The sequence below is a fragment of the Oncorhynchus kisutch genome, linkage group LG2 (assembly GCF_002021735.2).
Source record: "Oncorhynchus kisutch isolate 150728-3 linkage group LG2, Okis_V2, whole genome shotgun sequence".
Classification (NCBI taxonomy): Eukaryota; Metazoa; Chordata; class Actinopteri; order Salmoniformes; family Salmonidae; genus Oncorhynchus; species Oncorhynchus kisutch.
The window spans coordinates 42,577,362-42,596,079 of NC_034175.2; the positions used below are offsets into that span (position 1 = coordinate 42,577,362).

Sequence of the window (18,718 nt, forward strand, 5' to 3'; positions counted from 1 at the left end):
ACCCAGGATTGCATTAGCTCAGTCCGGGCCACATTGTCTGGCTGGCACTCAGACAAACGCTTGCTCTTTAGAGCACCACCCATCAGAGTCCCTGTCTCTGAGCATTGATGTCCTAGAAATGACTGAACGTGTCAGTGTAGTTGCTGATGATTCAGAGAAGTGGGTCATGGTGGAAACTCACACACTGGCCAAACGTGCTATAGCCACATGAACCCAGCAATGTCCTCTGAATGGGAAAAAAAAGTATCCTGGGAAAAACATTTAACAGGAAAGTCTGTAAATGTCACAGAGTGGTTTGTTAGTCATACATCAGTGTGGGCCCCTTTGGCAACGAAAGGAACTTACCCAGAAAACAAAACCTTTAGAGATTCATGATGTAATTAATTTAATTGAATTTAATTAAAAAGTAGTGTTAGTGTAATTTACCCCCAAGTTAGAGTTTAACCAACACATTTTACCCAATTGGCAACACGAATCTATATGTGCTTCCTTCATCAACTATTTCACTCACACTCACACATCTCCAATCAGACTTAACCGATCCTCTGATGTTGAATGGGAAACTATCAAGACGTTCAATAACACTGTTTTCTCTGAAAATACAGAGTTGATGGTTGCTGCACGTCAGTAATTGGACGAATGACACAACACAGCATTTCATTCCGTTTGATCCCTGAACAGTGCTGCCTGCAGCCCCTAGGTGCCTCAGAAAACCTGGAAGATCTGGGTGTATTTTAGAGGTAGAATGACAGCTGGCAATATTCACACTTTTTTTTATACGTGGCTTCTTATTTATCAGTCTCTTAACAAACATCTAATAAAAGAGTAATAGATGCATCAACGTTGGTATTTTATGTTTTCTTAGATTAGGCTATACAAAATGATGACAACAAGAGTAGCCTACTAAAGGGTAGAAAAACTAAATGGATTCACACACGGTAGTGACAACGCACACATGGTAGTGACAGTGTGTAACGAAGCCTTTAGTCGTATCATAATGAGAAAAAACCTCCCCTACTTCACCCACCACTAGATGATGATCTGACACTTTTGTTATGTTTTTTAAGGTTATGTTACAGGTACATGTAATCTCCAGTTCAGTGATACCAAACTGTAGGCTGCCTCTCTATTATCTCTTCCCGACATCCACGACCACAGCAGACATTATTTCTGATCACGCACACAACCCTGCATCTCTGCAGTCATTTGTACCCGGCAACAACCGGAAGCGCAACAGAATGCTCTGAACAAGGCGACAGTGCTGGCAGCAATTTCATAACGCTCTCCTGTGTGATTTTTTTGGGAGGGGTCCATCTCTGGGAAATACTACACTATAGAGAGGAAAACCTTTTGACTTAATCAAGTATCCACATGTGTCCTCGAATCACCTTTTTACTCGGGAGAAAGCAACATCAAGGCGTGCCTGGCGATTATTGGCGGATTCTTCAACCTTCTTTGATGACAAACTAATGGTGGGTGCCGGGGATGGGAATGGATGCCATGGGGCTGCCCAAAGGTGGGACATTTTGTCTGCGTAATTTAGATAATTCTCCCAAAAAGTATTTATTTCTACAGTCATTTAATGTCTCAGTAGAAAACGGAGAGGGAGCTGTCCCGTTTTTTCAAAGCTGATGGAAAAATAGGGGGATAGAAGATGCCTGGAAGGCCCTTAAACAATAAAGATCAATTATTGGTAACTGAATTTTCCATGATGCGTAGGCCTAACCTAAATATGTCCTATTCAAATAATTTTGATAGACCTTGGTATATCTACTTAAATAATTGAGTTTAGGGTCATCTTTATTATAGTAATCTTGTCATTTTGTCAGGGTATTACCAGAGTTTACATATCTTTTATTCGTTTAAAAAGAAAAGAACAGCTGTGGCGTAGGTTTTAAAGGGAATATATCTTGTTGGGTCAAATAAGCTCTTTAGAAGATAATACTATGATCCTGCTAGTTATGACAGCTTTGTGATCAAACCTCATTCTTATGTCAATGGATCAAACACTGGATCAGGCGTGAAGTATAGCCTCTGACAGCATTGTTCTTTCGGCATTTTTTATCTCCCAGAGAAAATATAGTTCACCACAAATTATACTTGTTCCCTACTGTAGCCTAATTTAACCTTGTCAGAGCGGATATCAATCGAATGTTGTCGATCACTGTGATCATAATATTGTCCCCTCTGCTGCTGTTTCTGTATCAGGTTTATAAAACAGATTGTTCCAGCTGACCCACCTAGAGAAGGTGTCACTTCCTGGTATTCCAACCTGTTAGATTCATATCAGCAGTGGCAAAAAGGCTACAAACGATGGAACAGCCAGACAACGATAACCGACTGTAGCCGACACTTCGGCCCCTGGGACTAGATAGGCCGAAGAAAGACTATGAGAACTGAACACATATCAGTCAATAAATTATTTCGACTTTTTCCCACTGGGAAAACACGTTTTTATTTATTAATCTGCGACATAGGCCTGTCATAACACATCAATATACATATATTTGTAGGCTATAAATCATAATCAGTCTGTTCGAACTCATCATAATGTATAGGCCCTGCATTATGTATAGTTTCACCGACGACCTAAATGTATCACACGTCCCCAATCACTCGACAAAGTAGCCAATTTTTTCTTAAAAATTGAGGAGGGATGCAAGCAGTGTTTGTGGGCGCTTGACTATAGTACTGTCGTGTGTGTGAATGGGAAGGGTGGGTTGAGGGTGTTGGCTCTACCAGACTAGCTGGGTAGGGCTGAGATGTTGCTATGAGAAAAGCGTTGGAGCCTTCTCTATGGAAATAACTAAAGCCTCAATTATAGCGATATAGCAGCTGACCCTTCGTATTGAAAATCTGCCATTGATAAAATAACCTGTTTGATTCCCTCATGTAACATCTCATGCGGCCATATAAACAAATGTGAGATTAGCCGAAATCTAGGCGTTCATTTTCAGATGTGTAACACGCACCCTTTTTCATTTTCTGTTGTTGTGTCCACTTATTTAGCCGATATTTACCTTCCATCCGCAGCCTACCAGGGAGCTCCTTCTGGATGAGAGATAGTACATAGCCTACCATACAAGAAGCAGTGTGTCAGGCTGCATTTCAACTTTGATTTAACCGGTTATGGTAACAGTCAATCAGATGTCATGAATGTGTTGCTCATAGGCTGCTGATAATGGTTTGAATATGATAATGGTCCTTTATATATTCTCATCTGTTGTTTGACTGGTTGGCCAGATAGCATATCTTTGAGGTATGTCTTTCACCTCAGTAACAGGCTTTTGCTTGCTGTTGACAGCTTAGAACATTGATTTTGTACCATTTTGTTGAAGTATAGGGAAAAAAAACAGCAATTCCTAGTGCTATTGTTAATTGAAATTCCTATCTCAACTTTACATAATCGTATCATGTGTTTGCGTGCATGAGTAAACTAAATCAACACGCATATTTAGTCATGACATGTGACATAATATACAAAAAGGGATATGCGCCCTAAAACGAGTATGATTTAAATCGTTACATCACTCTAGACTCTTATGTGGGTAATGCCATAACTTTTTAATCTCTCCTTCTTGGGCATATCTCTTGTGAAATAATGGAGAATAAATCGTTGACATGCACACAACCAGCAGCCACTGTAAAGGGGATATCAGGCATTTTTGCGAGACCTACCGGCATTTCTGCACTTAGCCTAGTGCGGTTAAACTTGCAGCACCATAGACAGCAGCACATGCGCGAAAATAACCCGCTCAAATCCCTCAATCAACAGCTCCCATCCACGAAAGAAAGTAGCCTAGTAGTTGCTTTGTTGACAAAGTGATGTGTGTTTATTTTAATAACAGACTAAACAACTCACGTCTAACTGGGCACACACTGGTTCAACGTTTTTCCACATCATTTCAATACAATTACGTTGAACCAACGTGGAAAAGACGTTGCATTGACGTCTGTGCCCAGTAGGGTTGGACTTTCAATGTGGTTTTTGGTAGGCTATAGTAGGCAATATTGTTAAATAACAAAATTCTTTCGCACAAATAAGAAGCTGATAAAACGTCTGCTGGCAATTACAGTGCGTTTGAGAAAGTATTCAGACCTTGACTTTTTCCACATTTTGTTACTTTACAGCCTTATTCTAAAATTGATACAATCATTTTTTCCACTCATCAATCTACACACAATACCCCATAATGACAAAACAAAAACTGTTTTTTAGAAATGTTTGCAAATGTATTACAAATAAAAACAGAAATACCTTATTAACATAAGTATTCAGACCCTTTGCTATGAGACTCTGAAATTGAGCTCAGGTGCATCCTGTTTCCATTGTTCATCCTTGAGATGTTTCTACAACTTGATTGGTCCACCTGTGGTCAATTCAATTTATTTTACATGATATGGAAAGGCACACATCTGTCTATATAAGGTCCCACAGTTGACAATGCATGTCAGAGCAAAAACCAAGCCAAGAGGTCGAAGGAATTGTCCGTAGAGCTCCAAGACAGGATTGTGTCGAGGCACAGATCTTCAGCATTGAAGGTCCTCAAGAACACAGTGGCCTCCATCCTTCTTAAATGGAAGAAGTTTGGAACCAGTAAGACTCTTCATAGAGCTGGCAGCCCTGCCAAACTGAGCAGGGGAGAAGGGCCTTGGTCAGGGAGGTGAACAAGAACCCAATGGTCACTGACAGAGCTCCAGATTTCCTTGTGGAGAGGGGAGAACCTTCCAGAAGGACAACAATCTCTGCAGCACTCCACCAATCAGGCCTTTATGGTAGTGTGGCCAGATGGACGCCACCCCTCAGTAAAAGGCACATGACAGATCGCTATGAGTTTGCCAAAAGACACCTAAAGGACTCTCAGACCATGAGAAACAAGATTCTCTGGTCTGATGAAACCAAGATTGAACTCTTTGGCCTGAATGCCAAGCATCACGTCTGGAAGAAACCTGGCACCATCCCTACAGTGAAGCATGGTGGTGGCAGCATCATGCTGTGGGGATGTTTTTCAGCAGCAGGGACTAGGAGAATAGTCAGGATCGAGGGAAAGATGAACGGTGCAAAGTGCAGATAGATCCTTGATGAAAACCTGCTCTAGAGTGCTCAGAATCTCAGACTGGGGTGAAGGTTCACCTTCCAACAGGACAACGACCCTAAGCACACAGCCAAGACAACGCATGCGTGGCTGAATGTCCTTGAGTGGCCCAGCCAGAGCCCGGACTTGAACCCGGGACATCTCTGGAGAGACCTGAAAATAGCTGTGCAGCGACGCTCCCTATCCAACCTGACAGAGCTTGAGAGGATCTGAAGAGAAGAATGGGATAAACTCCACAAATACAGGTGTGCCAAGCTTATAGCGTCATACCCAAGAAGAATCAAGGCTGTAATCGCTACCTGAAGTAATGAGTAAAGGTTCTGAATACTTATGTAAATGTAATATTTAAGTTTTTTATTTTTATACATTTGTTAACATTTCTACAAATCTGTTTTTGCTATGTCATTATGGGGTATTGTGTGTTGATGATTGATGAGGGAAAAAAACAATTTAATTTATTTTTTGAATAAGGCTGTAACATAAGAAAATGTGGAAAAAGTCAAGGGGTCTAAATTCTTTCCGAATGCATTGCATATAAAGTCAATAGACGTAGCCTACTTTTCGCACAGACTTTTTCATTTTGCCTGAGAAGACTAAAACGCTTCACTACATTGAGACTAATTTCTATTTGAGACCACTCGACCCAACTTAATGTGGGTCCATGTGAAAGCGGGGAGCCTGTTAGAATTAGTGAAACATGGAAGGGGAATGCTGGGATTGTCAGCCACTGAGGTCAAGGCCCCTGGTCAGGTTTTGTTATGAACAGGACAGGGCTATGCATGGTGAAAGACAGAGAAAACAAATGTGCTGTCATTTGGGGTCAGTAATGATAGAGGAGACAAATGACTCAGCCTGGTCTCATAGACTGGACGTAATATAGTACATGTAAATCCGGGACACTGAAATTAGTACAATATGTTATGTTTGGTATAGTTACATAAGAAAGAAGGTTACTTAAGGCAGAAACTAAAGTATACCGCATACGTCTTGTAACCCAAATGTTACGTGTTTGATTCTCATAATTGACAACTTTAGTATTTTAGCTAATTAGCAACTACTTAGCATGTTAGCTAACCCTTCCATTAACCCCAACCTTAAACCTTTAACCATAACCCTAGCCTAGCTAATGTTATCCACCCTGTTAATGTTATCATTAGCCACCTAGCCACCTAGCTTACGTCTAGCAACCCAAATGTTGAATGTTCGTATCTCACAATGGACAACTTTAGCTTTTTAGCATGTTAGCAACTTTGCAACTACTTAATCCTTTTTAGCTACTTTGCAACTACTTAGCATGCTAGTTAACCCTTCCCCTAACCCTAACCTTAACCATTTAACCTAACTCCTAACCTTAACCTTAACCTTTACCACCTTTTACCCTAACCCCCAGCCTGGCTAACCTTAGCCACCTATCTAACATCAGCATTTGCCACCAAGCCACTTAGCTAATATCTAGCAACTCAAAGGTTGCATTTTCGATTCTCATCACAGACAACTTTAGCATTTTAGCTAATTAGCAACTTTGCAGCTACTTACTACTTTTTTAGCTACTTTGCAACTACTTAGCATATTAGCTAATCCTTCCCCTAACCCTAACCTTAACCCGTTAGCCTAACTGCTAACCTTAAGTTAAACCCTAACCTTAACCCATAACTCTAATGTTAGCAACCTAGCTAACATTATCCACAACAAATATAAATTCGTAACATTTCATACATTTTGCAAATTCGTAACAATTTATAACTTATATATCATACTAATTGGAATGTCCCTGATTTAAATGTACTATGTTTCATCTACCCCTGAGTCCAGGTTGAACGACTTGCCAGTTTTGTGCAGCTGGCCACCTCAAAGTCATGATGACATGTCACCAGCTTCCAGATGAAAAAAAAATATTTGAATCATGTCAACAGCAGCTAATATCTCCAGTTGTCATTAGTGAGTAATACACGTGTGCTATAGATAAATCAAGTCGAATCGTATTTGTCACATGCTCAAAATAAAGACAAAAAAGCTTGTAATAGGTCCAATGGAGAGACTTGGTACGAGGATTCCAACCTGGTGTCTCATCGTATAGCATTGGAAACTGGGAATTGCCTTGATTAAGTTTTGATAAAGCTTAAAGGAAGTATTTTTTTCATCATGACGCATTCTCACTATACCTGTTGAAATGTGGTACACCAATAAAAGATAGAATATCATTATATATATATATATATATATATATATATATATATATATATATATAGCTCTAGTCGGCTGGCCCTCGCTACATATTCGTCGCCAGACCCACTGGCTCCAGGTCATCTACAAGTCTATGCTAGGTAAAGCTCCGCCTTATCTCAGCTCACTGGTCACGATGGCAACACCCATCCGTAGCACGCGCTCCAGCAGGTGTATCTCACTGATCATCCCTAAAGCCAACACCTCATTTGGCCGCCTTTCGTTCCAGTACTCTGCTGCCTGTGACTGGAACGAATTGCAAAAATCGCTGAAGTTGGAGACTTTTATCTCCCTCACCAACTTCAAACATCAGCTATCTGAGCAGCTAACCGATCGCTGCAGCTGTACATAGTCTATTGGTAAATAGCCCACCCTTTTCACCTACCTCATCCCCATACTGTTTTTATTTATTTACTTTTCTGCTCTTCTGCACACCAATATCTCTACCTGTACATGACCATCTGATCTTTTATCACTCCAGTGTTAATCTGCAAAATTGTAATTATTTGCCTACCTCCTCATGCCTTTTGCACACATTGTATATAGACCCCCCCTTTGTTTTCTACTGTGTTATTGACTTGTTAATTGTTTACTCCATGTGTAACTCTTTGTTGTATGCTCACACTGCTATGCTTTATCTTGGCCAGGTCGCAGTTGCAAATGAGAACTTGTTCTCAACTAGCCTACCTGGTTAAATAAAGGTGAAATAAAAAAAAAATTAAAAAAAAAAATAAAAAAAATAAAAAAAATATATATATATATATATATATATATATAATACAGATATTTACATTTACTGTACCGTTATATCTATGTTTTTGATTGTAGAGCAAGGTACCTACTGGGCACAAACTGGTTGAATCAAAATAGTTTCCATGTCATTTCAACAAAACAATTCAATGTAATGATTTTGAATCAATGTGGAAAACGGATAGGATTTGCAAAAAGTCATCAACGTAAACAAATTTTTGGAATGTTTTTATTTTTTCAACTTTTCACCTTTAACCTAAATACAATGGCATTGTTAACATTTTTGATGATCTGAAATCAAATCAAATTGTATTTGTCAAACGCTTCGTAAACAACTGATGTAGACTAACTGAAATGCTTACTTATGGGCCCCTCCCAACAATGCAGAGAAAAAAAGATGAAGAAAAGAAAAATAATAACACTAGGAATAAATACACAATGAGTAACGATAATGTGGCTACTGTATATACAACGGGTACCAGTACCGAGTTGATGTGCAGTTGTACAAGGTAATTGAGATAGATATGTACAGGCAACAGGATAGATAATAACCAGTAGCAGATGTGTATGTAATGTCAAACAAGTTAATGCAAAAAGGGTCAATGCAGATAGTTAAATAGTTAACCAATAGCTACCCGGACTAACTATTTAGCAGTCTTATGGCTTTGGGCTAGACACTTTTCAGGGTCCTGTTGGTTCCAGACTTGGTGCATCCGTACCACTTACTGTGCGGTAGCAGAGAGAACAGTCTATGACTTGGGTGGCAATTTTTAGGGGCTTCCTCTGACATCCCCTGGTATAGAGGTCCTGGATGGCAGGGAGCTCAGCCCCAGTGTTGTACTGGGCCTTATGCACTACCCTCTGTAGTGCCTTGTTGAAATGGAGTTTGGTACTCTCTAATGTGTGGATAGGCCACTGGGAGTAAACAGATACCGAACTGCACTCTGGTCAAAGAGTGATGACAGACACAGAAGCCCAGTCTAGGAGTAATGATGAAACAGAGTATTCATGTGGTCTGTGTACAGATGGAAACAGGATAAAAGAAAGAGACAATTACTACAATGTAAATCCAATAAACATTCATGTCAGCAATCTCCATACACAATTTACAACAAGAGAAAAATAACACACCATAATTCCTCTTAGGATAATTAACATTCAAATTAATCGCATAATTGTACAAAATGGTAAGACAACTGGTGAAGAAAGTTACACCTCTACATACACATTTCTTTTATTTACATTGAACAATAGCAACAGGAATATTCTAAAAATGAAATAAGTATTTGTTCTGACTTACATTTGGTCAAAAACTGATAAATATTCCTGCAAAAATTTGAGTGGTCTGATCACCACCAAAGCCAACTCTCAGTTCCATTTGTATACTAACAATTGGTTGCCATGGTGAATAATCCAATAATAATTGGTAGGACACATGAAAGGAAACATCAAATACTAGCAGAGCAATAACATTTCCTTTTAGATCTAAATAAACTTAGAGGATTCTAAATTAAAATCTAACTGGCTTTAATACACTTGTGGTCAGATGCCAAGCAGTTGCCATACCAAGCGATGATGCAGACAGTGAAGATGCTCCAAATGGTGCAACTGTTTGAGGATCCATTCCAAATCTTTTCAGCCTCCTGAGGGGAAAGAGGCATTGTTGTGCCCTCTTCACATCATTCCTTAGTGATGTGGACACCAAGGAACTTGAAGCTCTCGACCCGCTCCACCACAGCCCCATCAATGTGAATGGGGCCGTGCTCGGCCTTCTGCTGTTTCTGTAGTCCATGATCAGCTCCTTTGTCTTGCTGGGGTTAAGGGAGAGGTTATTGTCCTGGCACCACACAGCCAGGTCACTGACCTTCTCCCTATAGGAAACTAAGCACGCACCTCTGAGGGGCCCCTGTGCTGAGGGTCAGCATGGTGGATGTGTTGTCGCCTACCCTCCACCTGGGGGTGGCTCATCAGGAAGTCCAGGATCCAGTTTCAGAGGGAGGTGTTCAGTCATTGGGTCCTGAGCTTAGTGATGAGCTTGGAGGGCACTATGCTGTTGAACACTGAGCTATTGTCAATGAGCAGCATTCTCATGCAAATGCTCCTCTTGTCCATGTTGGAGAGGGCAGTGTGGAGTGCAATAGAGATTGCGTCATCTGTGGATGTGTTGGGGTGCTGTGCGAATTGGAGTGTGTCCAGGGTGTCTGAGAAGATTGTGTTGATGTGAGCCATGACCAGACTTTCAAAGCATTTCATAGCAACAGGGCAATAGTCATTTAGACAGGTTATCTTGGCGTTCTTGGGCACAGGGACTATGGTGGTCTGATTGAACATTAGTGCCAGCACCGGATTGTTGTGGTAAATAGATAGCTACAATATAGATGAAAACTCTCTTTGTAAATAGTATGGTCTGCAGTTTATCATGAGGTATTCTAACTCAGGCAAGCAAAACCTTGAGAATTCCTTAATATTAGAGATCACACACTAGCTATTGTTAGCAAAGAGACACACGCCTCCCCCTTAACCTTACCTGAAGCTGCCGTTCACTCTTGACAAAGTCCTTGTTCTTCAGGTCCCGTTGATAGGATAGTGATTGTACGTTCACCTATAGAACAGAGGGTAGAGGCATTTCATTTACTCACCGATGTAGTCTCATCAGGGAGCCCACTCTTTTGCCTCTCTTGCACCGTCTCTTTCTCTTTTGAGTCCCGGGGATTAGGGACTGGTCTGGAATGAGCAGGTACATCCAACAGCTGCTGACTTGTTGAAGTAGAAATCTTCATCCAAATCTTATGCCCAGAAGCTGTTTTCGGACATAGAAAATGAAAATCTTGGCTATATTAGATAGATTTGTCACCCCTCAAGGCTTGAATATGAAATCTATGCTTTATTTTGTTTTACAATATAAAATATTTAATTCTGAATAATTGCTTCTATTATTCAGGAAGCAGGTGTCAGCTGTTCATTGCACTATTTTCATAACTGCTGCTACTTGTGCATGTGCTCTGCTCCTTCAGTGCATGCACTCAGGTGTGTAACCACAAGCAATATGCATGCCATGACTATGTCCTAATGAAACTGTTGTGAAACTCTTTATTCAACTGTTGCGAATATATATATTTCCTATCCCATTTGGAAGATGTACTGTACAGAATAGAGTAGTCTGAATGTTTTCAAAATGTATTTTTGTCCTTTTGGTAACTATAGTATAAAGGTTGGCTTTGGCTTTGGCTTTGAGGTCAATTTGTCATATGCAGTAAGGCCAACAGTAGGATGAATTTTAAATAAGCTACTGTGGCTGAATTTCGTACACAGTTACAACTGGCAAATTCTGTACAGAAAAACTTTTACTGGAAAGCCATTTCTTGATGACTTCTTCCATTTACTGAAGGAAAATTATATGCGCCTACTAGCCATTAAATTGATTAGAAGATGTGTGAGTTGCATACAGTACTAATGGCGATCATAGGCACTTATGAGTTCATTCCAAATTCAGGGTCAATTTGTGCACAGCTGGCTAAAGAGTCAAACTAGTCCATCACAGCTGTGATAATAAAGGTATTTCTAGTATAATGTATTTAATGTATTTATTTGCTTTTCAAATCATTAATATTCACAACCCACAACACCACCACTCACATGAAGAATATGGGGAGATATGATAATCTGCCATGACAGAGCACAAAAACACCTCAAACAGAGGTTACAACAACTGCTTTCGTTTCACTAAATCCCTTGGTTGGTTTTACTATGTTGACATATTGACGTGATTTATGTTAAATCCAATCCAGCATTGACCAGTGTGTTAGTGATTGATTTCTTGGATCCGACAAGACAAACAATGTGTTTTATTGCACTGTAAAGCCAATGACAAAGTGATAAAGCAGATGTGACAGATGCAGAAGAAGCAGTAGTAAAGATGCTTGATATCGCCATCGCAGTGTCCCTGTGCATCATGTTACTACTCTCTGAGTCGTCCCTACTCTTTACACTGTGACATTTTATAGTGGAAACTTTGGGCTCTGGACGAGACCATGCCTCCTAGCTGTTGTCTGTGTGATTGGCTCTGGAACAGAGAGTAGTGGGTTAAACTAGAAGTCGCATCTGTTGCGAAATCCCTCCGTTTAATCCCATGTATTATAATGTCCCATCTGACTGAGTTTTCCCCAGGTAGTTGCTGTGAATTGAAGAGCATGGGCAGGTCTCTCTAGACCTTTTAGGACCAGCTACTTGTCCTCTGTGGGATCTGTCCACAGCCAGATCTCCCCTCCACTCATTGGGTTGTTTTCTTTAGAAAAAGTGAAGTGATAGGTGTGAAGAATAGACTGTGAAGTACCTCATATTGATGGTTTGGCCGCCAAAGAGTGGCATGGAAAGCATTTTTGTTTTCCTTCTCACTGGTACCTGTGTGATATTGGATGATTGTAAGTGTAAGTTTATAATGGAATCATATTGTCCAAGTCAGTGTGTTAGGCACTTATAAAGGTTGCACATTTCCTGCAACAGAAATATTTTTTCAGGTTGAATGTAGTTTTTAGGATATCATTGCCTCAGTAGTCGACGCTCAGTCACTACATTTGCCTCTTACTGGAGTTTCTCCCTCTTGTTTCTTCAGCTCTTTCTAATGCAGGAGGCTAGCCTTTCACTCTGAAAGTGCAGGATGAAATGATGGAACAGCTGCTTGTACCGTCAGGACCAGACAGCTTCCGCCCGTTTTGTCGTGAGTCCCTCGATGCTATCGAGAGGCGGATCGCTGACGAGAATGCCAAGAAGTCCAAGGCGAAGCCCAACAACGATGACGACGACGGGCCTAAGCCCAGCAGTGACCTGGAGGCTGGCAAATCACTGCCACTCATATATGGGGACATTCCCAAAGGATTGGTGTCTACACCACTGGAGGACTTGGACACCTTCTACAGCAATCAGAAAGTGAGTGGGATTGGTCATCCCAAAGAGCTGGGCTTTGAAACCAAGGAGAGGATGTTTGGATGAGTTGTGAAGGGTTAAGGCAGTATTGGAAAGCATTTGGATCCATGTCATATTTTGAGCAGAGAGTTTATGTTTATGCAAACTAGTACTGTCTATCCTGTCATGTGTATTCTGTGCAGTGAGATATCTCTATGTGTCAGGCACTGTGATTACCCAGAGTTGCAGTAGCACAGGCTATCTCTGTTGTCAGATCCAAGTTCAGTTGTTATTATGTAGGACAAAGTGATGAAGCACACTGTCATCCATCCAGAGCTTTTGTATCCAAGGTGACAGAAAAGCTATGATTGATAGGGCTCCCGTCTGACAATTTCAGGGGAGACATATCACGACACCACAGAGTACCACTGTGCTCTACAATGTGTGTTATAGCAATAACAGAAGCTGGTGTTGTGTTGCCCTTCTTTTTGTGAATAATTTCCATCACTCATAAGTGACCAGGAATATGTGTTGACACTCTCTCTCTCTCTCTCTCTCTCTCTCTCTCTCTCTCTCTCTCTCTCTCTCTCTCTCTCTCTCTCTCTCTCTTTCTCACAGACCTTTATAGTGTTGAACCGAGGGAAGGCCATCTTCCGCTTCAACGCCACTCCTGCACTGTATGTCTTAAACCCCTTCAACCCTCTTAGAAGAATATCAATTAAGGTTTTGGTACACTCATATCCTTCGATTAGAAAAGGATTAACCACATTTAATGTTTTTGAGGTCAAATAAATGTGTCCTATATCGCATGTCTGTATCTTGTTTGTACAGATAATGATTTAAGCATTAAGGCCCGGGGGGGGGGGGTATATGGCCAATATACCACGGCTAAGGCTTGTTCTTATACACAACGCAAAGCGGAGTGCCTGGACACAGCCCTTAGCCGTGGTATATTGGCCATATACCACAAACTCCCTGGCTGCCTTATTGCTATGATAAACTGGTTACCAACGTAATTAGAGCAGTAAAAATATACCCGTGTTATATGGTATTATATACCATGGCTGTCAGTCAATCAGCATTCAGGGATCGAACCACCCAGTTTATAATGCACTTTACACAACGCGTGGGTCTAATCCTGAATGCTGATTGGTTGAAACCGCATTCCAGCCAGTGTCTATTCCACAACTTACCACCGGCTAAATCTATGACGTTAAAATGCCTGTTAACTGCGCAATTCACTGTCCCATCAGCCCAGCCAAGCAATTTATAAACTTGATCTCCACTATAAAAAGCATCTAGACATTATCACATTTCTCACATTTCTTTTAGACTAACATTTCATTTTCAACAACGGAGATTTGTATAAATCTTGCTGGCTGTCTCTCCAACATTTGTAACATTGTTTCAATATGCAAATTAGATCTCTAGCTGTCCCATAGTAATGAACATGTCAAAGAAATATCAATAGAAAACAGGTAAAACAAAACGAAGTGCAGCTAATTTGCTGCCTTTCCAGCTTCAGTTTGAAGTGATTGTGTTAGCTGTGTTGTTGGCTAGCTCCTCTGAACAACAGTGTCCTGACGAGTGAGCACATTTTCTATGCCAGGCGAAATCGTTCCTCATTAGCTCATTGTTATGGATGTATCCAAATAAATGTATTCAGACAACAGCTTAGACAAACGCAAATGCAGCTACTTTGCTGTTATTCTGGCTGCACTTTTTGATGTGACTGTAAGTTAGCCGTAGTTGGCTAGCTAGCAAGCTAGGGATAAGAACGTTGCCAGCCAGTATTTGTAATAGCACATTTCGAATGAATGACTGAACAACTGGGTCGCGTCTCTAGATACAGAACAAAAAGACTGACCGACTGGGTAGCGTCCATAGATAGTGAACAAAAAGACTGAAAAGGCATCAAAATAAAATGTTCAACAAAAATATGTCAATCATTATTTGAATATGTTGGTAACCCGTTGTATAAAAGTGATAAGGCCCTCGAAGGCGGTGGCGCAATATATCCTCCAAACACAGGCTTCTCGGGCATTATCACCTAGTTGTGAGAGGTGTACGTTCTATGCCAGAGTCAAGTGTTGTATTGCATGATATGTGAAATGAATATTGAATCAATAGGTCTGGACAGTTCAGTTTCCTTGACAACTGCCTCCACATTGTTCAGCATGGTAATCATGTTGACTATCCTTACCAACTGTGCGTTTATGACCCTGAGTCAGCCCCCAGACTGGACAAAGAATGTCGAGTAAGTCATCGTCTTACCCCGAAATCAACACTCTTCCACAATACACACACAGTAATCTATGTAGACTAAACAGTCCTCTTTGTTTCCAACAGGTACACATTCACTGGAATCTATACATTTGAATCTCTTATAAAAATTCTGGCAAGGGGCTTCTGTGTAGGGAAGTTTACCTTTCTCCGAGATCCATGGAACTGGTTGGATTTCTGTGTTATTGTCATGGCGTAAGTATTCTCTCATTTTCCTGTTATGATCAGTAATAGGAGTCGTCTGTAGCTTTAATAAGGACTATTATTAGCTTCTGATATTATTACTTACCTACAGTGTGTAACTATTGGCAACACTGTCCACCGGGGTTCCCCAATAGGCTGCCCGCGATCCAAATTCAGCACGCGGGTTATTTTATTTGGCCCCCAAAGTATATATTTTTTGTTTATAATTTTCGTTGTTGGACATAAAAGACTGTAAAATCACCCGAAAATCAACCCAAAAGTGATTTAAATTTAGGAAATCTGTTCCAAAGTATTCCCAAGCATAAATAGAGAGGCATATGTGATTGTATCCCAATGTAATCAAGGTTTGAAATTATTTGGTTTTTGTCAAATACTAAATATGTTCCTAATTCTTGAGGTGAATTTGTAGTATACAAATGATTTATAACTTTGTCCTGGCCCCCCGACCATCCGCTCAAGGAAAAATTGGCCCAGGCTGAATGTAATTGGGGACCCCTGCTGTACAGTCACTAATGTTCACTATAAAAAATTCTCACAACAAACCCACTTCTACACTGCTAGTAATTTTGCCTACATGTATTTCTACTAACACCTACCGGACTTCACTACGGTTTGTTTTTGCTGCTTGAGGCAGATGAGTTACAACAAGTACAGGGTGAATGTCGATTTAGATTACAACATCGATTCTGTTTGTTGTTCAGGGGCAACATGCCACCTTGGTTTATTCTTTGTGTTGTTAGTGCATTCACTGTTGGTGGCTTACACAAGGGAACAGTCGTATTGCAATACTGCGTTAGGATGGTTGCAAGTTCCTGTATGTACAAAACCATGATGAACATTGAGGCACTCATACTGCTCAGACTAACGTGAACTTTGATAGTGTTAATCCTTGTTAATTGTCCTCAGACTCCTCACACCTATTGTCTATCCCACCATGTAATGGTGTTTGAGGGGTTTAAGTCCCTTGCCATGTAACATTAATGTCTTTTTTCCTGAACTACACAAGCTCTATTGTAATTGTGAATTTTCCTGCAGGTATGTAACAGAGTTTGTAAACCTAGGCAATGTTTCAGCTCTTCGCACTTTCAGAGTACTAAGAGCTTTGAAAACTATTTCAGTTATCCCAGGTAAGGAGTGCCTGCTGCCAGTTGTCAGCCAGCCCCTTCCTTGTGTCATGTTTCCTCCAACTGCTCTCTGTTGTCCTGTCATGGCATCTGTTTGTGACCTACCCCTTATTACAGATATGTCACAGAGTTTGTGGACCTGGGCAATGTCTCAGCACTGAGAACGTTCAGGGTTCTCCGAGCTTTGAAAACTATATCGGTCATCCCAGGTGAGAGCAAGGTTAAGGGTTAAGGTTTAGGGGCCAAAGGGTGGTAATGTACTACTCACTCCATCAAAGTTTAAGGGTCACTTCACCTTTACGTTTTTATTTAGGTCTGATGGTTTGCCTCTCATTTTGTAATATGGCAAGTAAAAGCAGTAATCTGAAGCAGTTTCTTGAAATGGAAAGGATTCCCTGCTTTTAGACCTACTATTTTATTTCTTCATTTGTTTATTTCTCCAGAACAGACTTGGGGGTCTAGTCGATTTTGTTTGCATGAGACTGTTTACATCCAGCTTGTGTAATTGCGTTTGTGGTGCTGTCCAGCTCTCCTCTCCTTCCTTTGCTGTTTGGGATGGTTGCTTGTCATTGTCCTCCCTGACTGGGGTGTCTGCCTTCATTCAACTGCTCCTAACTGTGCTGTTGGTCTAGTAAGGGTGTGTCATATGTCAGAGCTAATCGTGATGCATGTCCACCCTCACAGACATGCATGCTTTTGTTATTGTACTCTGAGACATATTTTCTGATCCAAGCTCTTAGTAAGGTTTATAGCACACTGGCATATCTACAGTACAGCATACATACAGTGCATTTGGAAAGTATTCAGACCCCTTGACTTTTTCCTAATTTTGTTACGTTACAGCCTTCTTCTAAAATTGATTGAATTGTTTTTTTTTCAATCAGGTTCAAGTCCAGGCTCTGGCTGGGGCACTCAAGGACATTCAGAGACTTGTCTTGGCTGTGTGCTTAGGGTCGTTGTCCTGTTGCACCCCAGTCTGAGTGCTCTGGAGCAGGTTTTCATCAAGGATCTGTCTGTACTTTCTCCGTTCATCTTTCCTTCGATCATGATTAGTCTCCCAGTCCCTGCCACTAAAAAACATCCCCACAGCGTGATGCTGCCACCACCATGCTTCACCGTAGGGATGGTGCCAGGTTTCCTCTAGACATGATGCTTGGCATTCAGGCCAAAGAGTTCAATCTTGGTTACATCAGACTAAAAAATATTGTTTCTCATAGTCTGAGAGACCTTTACGTGCCTTTTGGCAAACTCCAAGTGGGCTGTCGTGTGCCTTTTACTGAAGAGTGACTTACATCTGGCTACTCTACCATAAAGGCCTGATTGGTGGAGTGCTGCGATTGTTGTCCTTCTGGAAGGTTCTCCCATCTCCACAGAGGAACTCTGGATCCCTGTCAGAGTGACCATCAGGTACTTGGTCACCTCCCTGACCGAGATCCTTCTCCCCCGATTGCTTGGCCAGCTTTAAGAAGTCTTGGTGGTTACAAACTTCATCCATTTAAGAATGTTGGAGGCCGCTGTGTTCTTGGAGACTTTCAATGTTGCAGAAATGTATAGGTACCCTTCCCCAGATCTTTGCCTCGACACAATCTTATTCTCAGAGCTCTACGGAAAACTCTTTCGACCTCATGGCTTGGTTTTTGCTCTGACCTGCGCTGTCAACTGTTGGACCTTATATAGATAGGTGTGTGCCTTTCCAAATCATGTCTAATCAATTGAATTTACCTCAGGTGCTCCAGTCAAGTTGTAGAAACATCTCAAGGATGATCAATGAAAGCAGGATGCACCTCATAGCAAAGCTTCTGAATACTTATGTAAATGTTATATTTCAGTTTATACATTTGCTAAAATAAAAGTACAACTGTTTTTGCTTTGCCATTATGGGGTATTGTGCGTAGATTGATGAGTTTTTTATTTGTATTTAATCCATTTTAGAATAAGGCTGCAACGTAACAACATGTGAAAAAAGGAAAGGGGTCTGAATACTCTCCGAATGCACAGTATGTCAATTGTGGCGAGAACTGCCTGGACATTATAACAACTATGAGTAGGCATATTGGTTTTTATAATCACCTGTAGAGCAATAAAGAACTTTATTTTAAGCTACATTGCCATTTATGGATGTGTGCTATAAACATA

At 40.8% G+C, this 18,718-nt stretch overlaps 1 protein-coding gene across 1 annotated transcript in view; it reads left to right on the forward strand.

Annotated features, from left to right (window-relative positions):
* Positions 1–1,229: 1,229 nt before the first annotated feature.
* Positions 1,230–18,718, forward strand: part of LOC109866299 (sodium channel protein type 2 subunit alpha) — a 51,471-nt gene continuing 33,982 nt past the window's right edge. Inside the window, exons 1-6 of the mRNA XM_020454893.2 lie at positions 1,230–1,472; positions 12,682–12,995; positions 13,590–13,708; positions 15,139–15,228; positions 15,321–15,449; positions 16,700–16,791. Of these exons, the coding sequence (XP_020310482.1) occupies positions 12,732–12,995; positions 13,590–13,708; positions 15,139–15,228; positions 15,321–15,449; positions 16,700–16,791 (694 nt within the window). The 5' untranslated portion in view covers positions 1,230–1,472; positions 12,682–12,731. The remainder of the gene's footprint in view (positions 1,473–12,681; positions 12,996–13,589; positions 13,709–15,138; positions 15,229–15,320; positions 15,450–16,699; positions 16,792–18,718) is intronic.